Source organism: Pithys albifrons, chromosome 29 (assembly GCF_047495875.1).
Source record: "Pithys albifrons albifrons isolate INPA30051 chromosome 29, PitAlb_v1, whole genome shotgun sequence".
Lineage (NCBI taxonomy): Eukaryota > Metazoa > Chordata > Aves > Passeriformes > Thamnophilidae > Pithys > Pithys albifrons.
Genome location: NC_092486.1, coordinates 5,545,728 through 5,556,458, shown reverse-complemented (window position 1 = coordinate 5,556,458; position 10,731 = coordinate 5,545,728). Strand labels below are relative to the sequence as shown.

At 69.4% G+C, this 10,731-nt stretch overlaps 2 protein-coding genes across 4 annotated transcripts; both read right to left on the bottom strand.

Annotated features, from left to right (window-relative positions):
* Positions 1-1,006: 1,006 nt before the first annotated feature.
* On the bottom strand, positions 1,007-3,034 carry PPIA (peptidylprolyl isomerase A). Its single transcript, XM_071579109.1, has 5 exons — positions 2,888-3,034; positions 1,966-1,996; positions 1,782-1,870; positions 1,421-1,593; positions 1,007-1,316 (listed from the first exon to the last, which is right to left on the bottom strand). The coding sequence occupies exons 1-5, from the start codon at positions 2,954-2,956 to the stop codon at positions 1,181-1,183; spliced, it is 498 nt and encodes a 165-aa protein (XP_071435210.1). The 5' UTR covers positions 2,957-3,034; the 3' UTR covers positions 1,007-1,180.
* A 725-nt stretch (positions 3,035-3,759) lies between these two features.
* On the bottom strand, positions 3,760-10,104 carry ZMIZ2 (zinc finger MIZ-type containing 2). Of its 3 annotated transcripts, none has more exons than XM_071579106.1 (19): positions 10,012-10,104; positions 9,231-9,352; positions 8,940-9,054; positions 8,650-8,852; positions 8,371-8,563; positions 8,022-8,276; positions 7,772-7,945; positions 7,615-7,680; positions 7,370-7,541; positions 6,711-6,855; positions 6,063-6,273; positions 5,887-5,992; positions 5,581-5,738; positions 5,428-5,495; positions 5,223-5,291; positions 4,864-5,108; positions 4,608-4,783; positions 4,299-4,511; positions 3,760-4,213 (listed from the first exon to the last, which is right to left on the bottom strand). In XM_071579106.1, the coding sequence occupies exons 2-19, from the start codon at positions 9,278-9,280 to the stop codon at positions 4,106-4,108; spliced, it is 2,727 nt and encodes a 908-aa protein (XP_071435207.1). In that variant the 5' UTR covers positions 9,281-9,352; positions 10,012-10,104; the 3' UTR covers positions 3,760-4,105. The 3 variants fall into 3 exon arrangements, with proteins under 3 accessions (XP_071435207.1, XP_071435208.1, XP_071435209.1); XM_071579107.1 differs by having other exon boundaries at positions 8,650-8,744; XM_071579108.1 differs by having other exon boundaries at positions 8,650-8,741.
* Between the last annotated feature and the right edge of the window lie 627 nt (positions 10,105-10,731).

Sequence of the window (10,731 nt, the reverse complement as noted above, 5' to 3'; positions counted from 1 at the left end):
GCAGGGGCTGATGCCAGTGGGGAGCACTGTGGGGACCCTTCCCTGTGCCCCAGCTCAGCCAGGCTGGTGCTGTCCCCAAGGGCTGCCAGGCCACAAGGCAGGCCAAGAGCCTAGGGCCCCATGGGCTGGAAGTAGGCACTGGGCTAGGGGTGATGGCAGGGACAGCACCCTCAGCCCCACAGGAGACCTGAGATGTTTCTGTGTCCCCTCAGCCAGCCCAGTGCCACCCCACAGCAGTGCCCACCCCCTCAGTGCAGCACGGGAGGGTGTCAGTGCCCTGGTGCATGGCAGAGAAATGTCCCTCTTGCTGCTGCCAACTTCAACCTCCCCTCACACTCCGTGCTGTGCTGCCACCACCGGGGGTACCTCGGGCCACATCCAAGGCAGACCCCCAGGCAGGTTGTGGTGGTGCAGCTCCAGGTGCAGGGGCAGCAGCAGTGCCCTTCATGTACTGCCAGTGGACCCCCAAAAGGGAACAGACCTTGCCTTGTTGGGCCCACAAGGTACTTGAATCTGCTCCCAGTCACCCTCAGCTGGAAGCACTGGAACCACCCAGGAGCTGGGCATCCACCCTTGGACTGGGAACACCAATCATCCCACTGAAACCGAGACTGTGCCAAACCTGGGATCTGAGCAGAGCTGGGCACCCACAAACTGGGACCACCATCCCCCTCCAGGGACCACTGGGATCTCACACAGTCACCTCAGAATGGTGTTGCTTAAACAGTGAGCATTAGGATCCTCCCAGACTGGAACTCTCCCTCATGCCAGTGGGATTCCCATCTTCTCAGCACAGCTCACATCAGCTGTGCCCAAGGTCACCTGTTTGCACAGACCCACAAGGAACCCCAAGGTGGGAACACCACCCCTCCCACTTGCTGCAGTCCCACAGCTGCAGGGCACTGGGTAAAGGAGGGGAGGACCCTCCCCATGGATCATCAGCTCAGTGGCAGGACCAGCTGGCACCCCCTCCTTCCTTCCCCAGCTGGGGGACCACGGGGGCTGCTGTGGGTTAACTCGTTTTATTTTGACTCAAAGGAAACTGTGGCCCCGAGGGGACTGCACGTGGGGCCGAGCCCGTAGAAACGCAGCAGAACGTCGGGAAGGGGCAGGGGCGGGTGAGCTGCAGCGGGCACCGCGCCCAGGCTGCCCGAGGAATGCTCAGTGGCCACAGGAGGGTTTATGAGAGCTGCCCGCAGTCGGTGATGGTGATCTTCTTGCTTGTTTTGCCATCTTTGGAGCCACAGCGCTCCATGGCCTCCACCACGTTCATCCCCTCCTTGACACGGCCGAAGACAACGTGCTTACCATCCAACCTGTGGAAAGGCACCAGTCATGGCTGCTCCCTGATGGCCCCACACGGGGGACACTGCCCAGCTGGGCACTCCCGAGTTTGGTCCTCCCACAGCCCCCCACTCACCACTCAGTCTTGGCAGTGCAGATGAAGAACTGGGAGCCATTTGTGTTGGGGCCAGCGTTGGCCATGGACAGGATGCCAGGGCCTGTGTGCTTCAGGATGAAGTTCTCATCGGGGAACTTCTCCCCATAGATGGATTTGCCTCCGGTGCCGTTGTGGCGCGTGAAGTCACCACCCTGGGAAGAAAAGGCACTTCAGGTCACGGGTGCAGGACAGCACAGTGGCCCCCAGGGGCTGCAGGCAGGACGCAGAGCTGCCCTCCCAGCCCAAATCTGCCAGCACCCAACTCTGAAACCCATGGGAGTGACAGACTGCCTCACCCACCCACCCACCCCCTCCCCACTGCAGCGGGAGTGCCACACACCTGGCACATGAACCCAGGAATGATTCTGTGGAAGCAGGACCCCTTGTAGCCGAATCCCTTCTCACCAGTGCTCAGGGCACGGAAGTTTTCTGCAGAGGAAGAAAAAACCCAACATGAACAGCTTGTTTTGTCCAGAGCTCAGAACAGAACTGCCTTTTGGGGTGGCCAAAGCTGCTTTACCAACCTGCTGTCTTGGGGACCTTGTCTGCGAACAGCTGCAAAGAGAGCAAAGACGTTTGTCAGGCTGGGGTGTGACTGGGTGCTGTGCCCACCCCCAGACAGCAGGAATGCCCCCAGTCACTGCTCAAAGCCCGGGGACCCCCTCGGGGAGGGGGATCCGCAGCTGCTGGGCCTTCCCCGCCTCCCGCCGGTATATGGAAGCTCCAACTAACAACCATCGCACCAACGAGCATTCCTTCCGCTGGCCTGGCTTAAATCAAACACGGTATCCCTGGAGCTTCCCCGGGCGGGGCAGCGCCGCCTCCGGCGCTCCCGAAGGATTTTGGGCAAGGATGCGCCATCCGTGCGGGAGCGCAGCCCCGGCCCTGCGGCAGCCGCGGCGCCCGGAGCCGGCCCGGCCGTGCCAGGGATGCTCCGCGCCCCGGGCGGGGCGACAAATGCTTCGCCCTCCGGCGACAATCCCGCGGCGATCGGGTTGCCGCCGCTCCCCGCCAGACTCGCCCGTCCCGGGGAGCGTCGCCCACGGGCCCGGCCCGGCCCGGCTCGTCCCGGGGACCCCGCGCTAAAATGGCGCCGCGGCCCCGACCCGCAGTGAGGGAGCGGCCGCGCCCCCCGGGCCCGGGGCGGGGCGGAGCGGCGGGAGCGCGGCGGGCGGGCCCGGCGGTACCGGGAGCGGGCGGTCCCCGCCCCGGCGCGGAGGGGCTGCCCGCGGGCGATGGCGCGCCCTGCGCTGGCTCCGCGCCGCCTCCACCGCCGCAAACCGGGCCGGGCCGGGCGCGTCCCGCGGCGCTCGTGGCGGCGCCGCCGCGTCTCTTTGTTCGCCCCGCCGGGCCCGGACCCCCGGGCGCGCCCCCGCCCGGCCCGCGCGCCCCCGCGAGCAAATGGCGGCGGCGCCCCCGCCCCCCACAGGCGCCCCCCGCGCCCACCTCGAAGGTGACGCGGCCCAGGGGCTCGCCGTTGGCGGCGATGTCGAAGAACACGACGGGGTTGGCCATGGCGAGGCAGGAGCGAAGCGGCACAGACCGGTCCGGGCGGCGGGCGCGGCGCAGCAGAAGGAGCGCGGTGCCCCGCCGCCCCTTATATAGGGACCAGGAGGGCCCGCCTCCCCTGCGGCGCTGACCAACGGGCGCTGGCGGAGCGCTGGAGTGGCAGGGCGGGCGGCCAATCAGCGGCGCCGCGTTTGAAAAGGGGGGGAAGGAGGAAAAAAGCGCGGGCGGGGCGGGGGCCGCGGCCGGAGCTGGGCAGGGCGCGGCGCGCATGCGCGGTGCGGCGGCGGGGGGCGAGGCGCGGGCCGGGCATCGCCGGGGCGGGCGGGGATGGGGATGGGGATGGAGATGGGGATGGGGATGATGGGGATGGGGATGCGGCACCGGCACTGGCCCCGCAGGGCGGCCCGGGGGACATGGAGCTGCGGCTCGACCCGGCCCGCCCCTGGCGCTGGAAAATCCCCGATCTGCCTGCTCCGCCGGGAGGCTGCAGCATCGCCCGCCCGGCCCCGGTTAATGATTGACGCCACAGGCCCCGTTCAGCGCCTGCCCGCGCCAACGCTGCCCGCGGAGGGGGCACGATTGACTTCCCACCTCGCCCCCCCCCTTCACTGCCTGGGCACGGGGCAGGATTCCCGTCCCACCCCAGGACCCCCTTCTGTGCCCGCAAAGGGGTCAGGATTCCCCTGCTACCCCAGGAACCCCTCTGTGCCCGCGGAGGGGACACGGTTCCCCTGCCACCCCGGGATCCCCCTTCACTGCCCGTGGGGCCAGGCCCGCAGTGGGATGACAAAGGCCCGGGGGGACACAGATGACCCTGCAGGAGGACTCTTTAATAGCCACGGGGGAGGTACAGGCCAGCCGGGCCCGGGGGTGCCGGGGCAGAGCCCACCCCCAGGGCAGGCCGGGGGGCAGCAGCATTTGCACATCGATCGGGGGCACGGCAGCCCCGCAGGGACGCAGTTGCCTTTAAATACGGGGAGGAAGGGGCAGGGGGCAGTAGTGTTTCTACACTATGTACAGCCTTGTGCTTCTGGGGGGGCTCAGCCCACCGGCTCCATTGCAGCCCTTTGAGAGGTCCCCACCGCGCGGGGTCCCGGCTCTGCAGTGGGCAGGGGCACGCAGGGCTGCCCCCCAGCCCCGGGGGGCAAGGATGGCTCAGTTATTCTCGAAGAGGGACAGGAGATCATCGTTGCTGCTGCTGGGGAGGTCGGGCGGCCCCAGGTAGGACAGCAGCTCGTCGGGGTTCGTCAGCTCAGGCAGGAGCTGGGGACAGCAGCGTGTGACCATCGGCCCCCCAGCTCCTGCCCACCCCACGGCAGGGGGACCCCAGACTGCCCCCGGTACTCACGTCGAGGTTGGGCTCTGAGCCGTCGCCCGCCGTGGCCATGCCGGGCGCGGGCGGGAAGGCGAGGTCGGCGGCGTGGGCGGTGGGGGGCAGCGGGGGCCGTGCCCCTGCGCCCCGCGGGTGCAGCGTGGGCGCTGCCTGGCTGCCCGCAGCGCTGCTGTGCAGCCCGGGCTGCCCCGGGGGGTGCGCCGGCTCCATCCGGCCTGCCGGGGGAAGCTGGGAGGGGGCAAGAGCACGGCGGTGAGACCTGCCCTTCGCCGGGACCCCCAGGGCTCCCACCGAGATGTGTCCCCCGTTTGCAGCCCAGCTGACCTGTGCGGGCAGAGGGGGCACGGGGGTCTTCTCAGGGGCCAGGAGGCCACCGGGCATGTTGGGCTGGTAGGAGATGGAGGGGGGGCCTGGTGTGAAGTCACTCAGCGTTGGGGTGCCAGGGGCGCTGGGGGGAGGGAAAGGCTCTGGGAAGCCCCCAGGTCCCGGAAAGCTGGAACCTGTGAGAGGAAATGGGGCAATTGGGGGACACACACCCCGGGGCAGGGGCTGGTCCTGTCCCCCACGGGTCTCCCCGTACCCGGGGTGCTGTAGTCGGTGGCAGCCCCTGCCGGGGGCTGTGCCAGCGCTGTGAAGGGCGCCGAGCCGGGCCCCAGCGCCGCAATCATCTCCATGATGTTGGGCAGCACCATGTGCGTGGGACTCAGCGTCCGGCACCGCTTCAGCGCCGGCCCCTCCGGCTCCTCCTTCACGTGGATGTCGGGTTTGATGGGGACGGGTTTCCAGCTGCAGGTCGGGTCAATGGTGATCTCCTCGTGCTCTGAGCTGGGGGCAGCAGGAGGGCGAGGGAGGTGAGCTCTGGGGGTCTGCTGCACAGCACCCCAGGGATGGCACAGGGCCAGGCACGGATGGATGGACAGTCAGAGTGAGGGCACTTACTTCTGGATGTAGATCAGGATGCCCAGCATGTACTGGTCCACCTCCAGCCCCTCCAGCAGGGCCGTCTTACTGCAGGCAAGGGGTGGGCAAAGTGAGGGCAGGGAACCACTCCAGGGTGTTCCCTGTCCCTCGCCAGGACACAAAACACCCCCTTCCTCCAGCAGATAGGGACACCAGGGCCTGGTCCCACTGCAGCCCCACTCACTTGCAGACAGGACATCGCCATGTGCCCCTCTCACAGTTGAGCTGCAGATACGACTCCAGGTCGAAGCACTGTGGGGTAGAGCAGCAGCTGAGCCAGAGCGGGCAGGATCTTAGGTGGGGAACACCTCCCAGCACCCTGCCACCCCCACGCCACCTGTATGTGCCGGCAGTCATGACCCCGGGCTGGGAGCTGGATCCTCCGAAAGGTGATGGGGCACTTGAGGGACACCTTGATGGCCGTCTGCTCCACGCCGTCCTCGCCGTTGGGCCCTGGGGTCCCTGGGATGGTCCCGCTGCTGAAGTTGCGCTTGACTGGGCAGATGGGGACAAGGGGTGCCAAGGGTCAGAAGCGGGACAGTGGGACGGAGGTGGCACCACGGTGGCACCTGGACAATAGTGCCCCATCACCCCCATCCTGCTGTGGGCCGTGCCCAGGGTGTTGCAGGCCCCGGGTGCTCACTTTTGGTGATGCAGTGCTCAGCGGGGAGCAGGCGCTTCTTGATGAGCCCCTGCAGCACGGAGCGCACCGAGGGCCGGTGCACCAGCTGCAGGACGAACAGGTGGGACTGCGGAGACACGGCGGGTGAGTGTGGCCCCGGGCACCGCCCTCCCAGCCCAGGCACCCCCGTGACTCACGCAGCAGCAGGCGGTGACGGTGATCTGGATGGTGTTCCGGCCGGGCTGGCACACGTGCTTCAGGTAGAGCGGCTTGTGGGAGGTCTTGTTGTCCCCGCGCTCGATGGTGAGCGGCGTGGCGTTGACACTCACCTGCACAGAGGCCGGCCAGTTGGTGTTCATCTGCCGATCCTCGTGGTGGTAGCACTTGAACTGCAGTTCCAGGTCAGGCCTGGGAGCAGGCAAAGTGTGTGTGGGCAGAGGGCGTGCCTGCACACGATCCACTGCACTGGGTGCCGCACCGCACCATGCAGCACCGTGCTGTGCCAAGCCATGCCATGCGCCACCGTGTCACATGGCACCACAACAAACCCCTCGGTACCAGAGCACTGCACTGTGCCAGGCCACACGATGTCCCACCATGCCATGCCAAGCCATGTCCCAAGCCATCACACACTGCAGTGACATGCTAAGCTGCCATGGCACCACCCTGAACCATGACAAGTACCACCGCACCAAACCACACGTCGCACCGTGATGCAGCTCAGCGCCGTGCCAAGCCTCACCAGGCCACACTGCCATGCCACATGGCATGCCATGGCATTGCAGTGCCCAGCACCGCCTGAGCAGCGCTGAGTGACACCACACACGGTGCCCTGCGGCGCCCACCTCATCATGAGGGTCTTGTAGACGGAGTCGCGCAGCTGGAAGACGTGGTTGCTGACGGCCAGGTTGTGCTGCAGGCGGAAGGGCTCCAGCACCACGCCGTCCCGCACCGGGAAGGTCAAACGCAGCTCCTCGCCAGGGGCTGGGCCTGCGGGGCATGGTCAGCAGGGACCCCGTGCCCAGCCACACCCCAGCCACGCCCTGACCGTTCCCCACCCACTGCACAAGGATCCACCTCGCACGTGCTCCCGTCTAAACCCAGGACACAGCAGACGCCCCAGGAAGCCTCTCCCACCAAACGTTCCCACTCCAGGACACCCCACCCTATCCAAGCCCTTCCCATTCCAGGAGACCCCACCCCAGAAGAGAAGCCCCTCCCACAAAGCCACCACTCCTGATAAAGCCCCTTCCCCGGGGGCCACACCCTTCGAACAAACCCCTCACACTCCTCAGTCCTACTCTCACAGGAAGCCTCCACTGCTGCCTCAGTAGGCCCCAAACCCTGGCGATGGCCACACCTCTGTGCTGACACCCCCACCCTGCCTTTAAAGGAGTGATGGCCATTCTGCCAGCAATGGGCCAACCACCAGCCTGCTGGGCACGGGGGAAGATGTGCCCCCCACACACCCCAGCAGACCCCCCCACCCAGCAGGGACACCCACCTGAAGGGGATGGGTGCAGGGGGGTGACGCTGGGCTTCACATCTGGCAGGAAGGGTGACTTGATGTCCTGCCCCGGGGACGCGTAGGTGGGGATGGCGCTGCCCGGCGTCATGGGCGGCGTGGGGTTCCCGGCCAGCGGCGAGCTGGGGTACCCCGGCAGGGAGCGGCCCGGCTGCGGAGGCACCGCGCAGCCTCAGCACCCGCCGGCCCGGCACCGCGCCCGCCCCACCTGCCGCCACACTCACCCCGTTCACCGCCGCCTGGCTGTAGCTGCTGAAGCTGGTGCTCTGCCCATTGAACTGCTCAGCCGGCTGTGGAAGGACGGGGGTTGCCAGGGGCTGGCACCAGGGGACAGCAAACACCTGGACGCCCACCTTGTGTCCCCCACTCCCCCTCAAGTACCTTGTAATAGGGTGCAGCACTGCCTGAAGCGGAGAGGTACTGGCCCATGCCCTGCTGCAGTCTGTGCCCGGGGTAGGAGGGGGACGGAGCGGAGGACTGGGGGGCGCTGGGGGCATACTGGGCACCGGCCACAGCATACTGCCCACCCTGGAGGTACTGCTGCGCTGGGTACCCCTGCAGGGCCGGGGAGTCAGCGCCAGTGGGGAATGGCGTCCCGGTGCGCCACGGCCTCCATTCACACCGTGCTCACCTCGTTGGAGTACGCCCGCTTGAGGCCCTGTCGGGGCAGCTGCTGGCTCGGGGGGGGGCCAGGGTAGCTGTGCTGGGGCACTCGCTGCCCACCGTACAGGGAGCCAGAGCTGGGCGCCCGCACGGGGCTCATGCTCACGGGGGAGACGCCAGAGGGGGCCATGATGCCTGCCATGCCAGCTGGGCTCATGTTGGTGGGGCCACGGGGCCCAGCATGGGGCAGGAACTGGCTGCTAAAGGACTGCCCCGTGCCCATCTGCAGGGAAAGGGAAGAGTAGGAGGTCATAGGAGGTCATGGCAGGACTGGGGCAGCCGTCACCTTCCCAGGTCTGCCACAGCCAGGCTCTCACCGTGCCATACTGGCTCAGCTCCTGGCTCTGCTTCTCCTGCAGCGCTGCCACCGTCGCTGTGGCCGTGGCCGTGGCTGTGGCAGCAGCAGCAGCCACGGCAGCAGCCGCTGCCGCCTGGGTGAAGTCAGTGGGGGTCCGGCCGGCGTGCGAGGGCAGCCCGAGCCCACCGGGGCCGCTGGGGCCGCCGCTGTAGCTGCAGGGCACAGAGGCAGGAGGGGGCACGTGTGGTGTCCCCGCAGGGGGCACACACCAGGCCAGGGGGCACAGGGCTGGCCTTACCTGGCAGCGAAGCCCGGCCCGCTGGGGTAGGTGTTGCGGCCGTACACACTCGGCTGAACGTACCCCTTGCCCGGTGCCCCCTCAGCGAAGGGCTGCTGTGGCAGGAACGGTGGCGAGCTCATGCCCGAGCCGGTGCCCGCCATGCCCGGCAGCAGCGGGGTGCTGGAGCTGCTCCCACCGGGGCCCATGGGGCTGCCAAACACCTGAGGCGTGGGGAGGGAAGCAGTGGGTCCGGCACGGTGGTGCTGCCCAGGCACGGGGGGCCCCTGGGGCGGGGGGGCGGCGGGTACCTGGCTCTGGGAGGGGTTGCTGACACCCCAGACGGTGGTTACCACGGAGAGGGATCCCGGCGGCTGATTGGTGCTTGGTTGCCAAGGAACAGCCTCGTATGCAAATGAACCATCACTAGAAAGAAAAACAAATTAATGAAGATGAAGGACAGAAGGATGGAGGGACAGAGGGGACCGGGGGATGGAGGGAACGGAGGGATGAAGAACGGCGGGGATGGAGGGCTGGATGGGGGGATGGATGCACGGGGGACGGATGGATGAAGGGACGAGGGACGCTGCCCCGGCGCCCACCCGTGGGGCGCAGGCGGCAGCGAGGGTTTCATGGGGTTCATGGAGCTCATCGGTGGGTGCGGGCTGGGTCTTCCGAGGCCGCGGCAGGCGCTGCGGAACGGCGGCACCGTCTGTCCCCGGGGCTGCGGGAGGCAGTGGAGCGGCGGGTGAGGGGCGGCCGCCCCCAGAGAGGGGCCGGGGCCGAGGGTGCACTGCGGGCCCCCCACCCTCCGCGGCCGGGGCTCGGCGCGGGCCCCGGGGGTGGCACACGGGGCACCGCCGGCCGCGCCGCCCCCGCTCCGGCGTCAGACCCCCCCGGGGCGGTGGGGGCTTCCCCGCGCCCGCAGCACCGCGGGGACTTCCCGGGGCAGGGCCGCGGTGTTGCCCCCGCCGCCGCCCCCCGCCGCCCGGGGTATTTCCATCCGCGGGGGCCCGCGCGGTTACCGGCGCTTTCGGTTCCTGCCGGCCCCGCGGGAGGGCGGCTGCGATGGGGCCGCGCGGGGGAAGGGGCGGCGCGGAGCGGGGGGGACACCCGCGCCGGGCCTGCCGCAACCCCCGGGAGCCGCCACCGCGGAGTCACCGGCCCCGCAGGCCCCTCGCCGGCGGTGACAGCCCCCCCGCTCCCTCCCCGGCGGCACCGCAGCACAGGCCGCGGGGCCGGGCCCCCTCCCATTGCCATGGCAACCGCCCCCGCCACCCCCGGCCCGGCGGGCGGCGGTGCCCGCGTTGTCCCGGCCGGTCCCGCCCGCGCCCGTCCCTGCCCGCTGCCCCCGCCGCTCCCGCCCGGCGCTCCCGCTCTCACCGCGGCGGCGGCCCAAGATGGCCCTGGCGGCGCGGGGCGCGCGCGGAGCCTGCGCGGGATCTTCAGCCGCGCGCGCGGCCGCGGCTCCGCCGGGGGGCGGGGCCCGGGCCGGGGGCGTGGCCGGGGGGCGGGAACGCGCGCGCCGCCGCCGCGCACAATGGGGCGTGTTGGGGAGGGGGGTGGTCGCGCGTGGCCGCGCGTGTCGCGGTGCGCGGCCCCGAGGCCGCGGGGGCGCGCCCGCACACGCTCTTTGCGGCGCGCGTGTGGCGGCGGAGGGACGGTGCGGTGACACGGCGCGGTGACACGGCGCGGTGGCAGCACGGACACCCTGCGCGGCCACGCAACCTTACGTGAGGACGTGCGCGCGCGTGCAAGGCAAGCCCGCAGGTGTGCAGGGGTTTGGAGCGCGCACCCGCTCCGGTCCCCGCGAAGGACCCGCCTGGCACTGAGGGAGCCACGGCACGTTCTGGGGACACCGACGGGGAGTCCCCACCTGAAGTCGCCCCCACAGCTCCCACAGAAGGACACGGCCCCCCACTCCAGCCGTGCGGCCGCAGGGCTCAGAGCTGGGGTGGGGCTCCCCCGGGACAGGTAAAACTGAAGGGGGGGCACAGCGCCCGCACACCTGGCTGGCCCTTACGGTGGGCACACACCCCAAGGCTGCTCTTCCATGGGGCAGCAGCTGCAGGGGCAGGTGCGACACCGGGCTGGGAGGAACTG

Bases quoted from the DNA above. Each gene is read 5' to 3' on its own strand.
- PPIA (XM_071579109.1), bottom strand. From the start codon at position 2,956: ATGGCCAACCCCGTCGTGTTCTTCGACATCGCCGCCAACGGCGAGCCC. The intron at 1,997-2,887 runs GTGGGCGCGGGG...CTCTCTTTGCAG, and splicing joins TGGGCCGCGTCACCTTCGAG to CTGTTCGCAGACAAGGTCCC. The intron at 1,317-1,420 runs GTGAGTGGGGGG...GCCTTTCCACAG, and splicing joins TGCACTGCCAAGACTGAGTG to GTTGGATGGTAAGCACGTTG.
- ZMIZ2 (XM_071579106.1), bottom strand. From the start codon at position 9,280: ATGAGCTCCATGAACCCCATGAAACCCTCGCTGCCGCCTGCGCCCCAC. The intron at 9,055-9,230 runs GTGGGCGCCGGG...TTTTCTTTCTAG, and splicing joins CTGCCGCCTGCGCCCCACGG to TGATGGTTCATTTGCATACG. The intron at 8,853-8,939 runs GTACCCGCCGCC...CCCACGCCTCAG, and splicing joins GCAACCCCTCCCAGAGCCAG to GTGTTTGGCAGCCCCATGGG.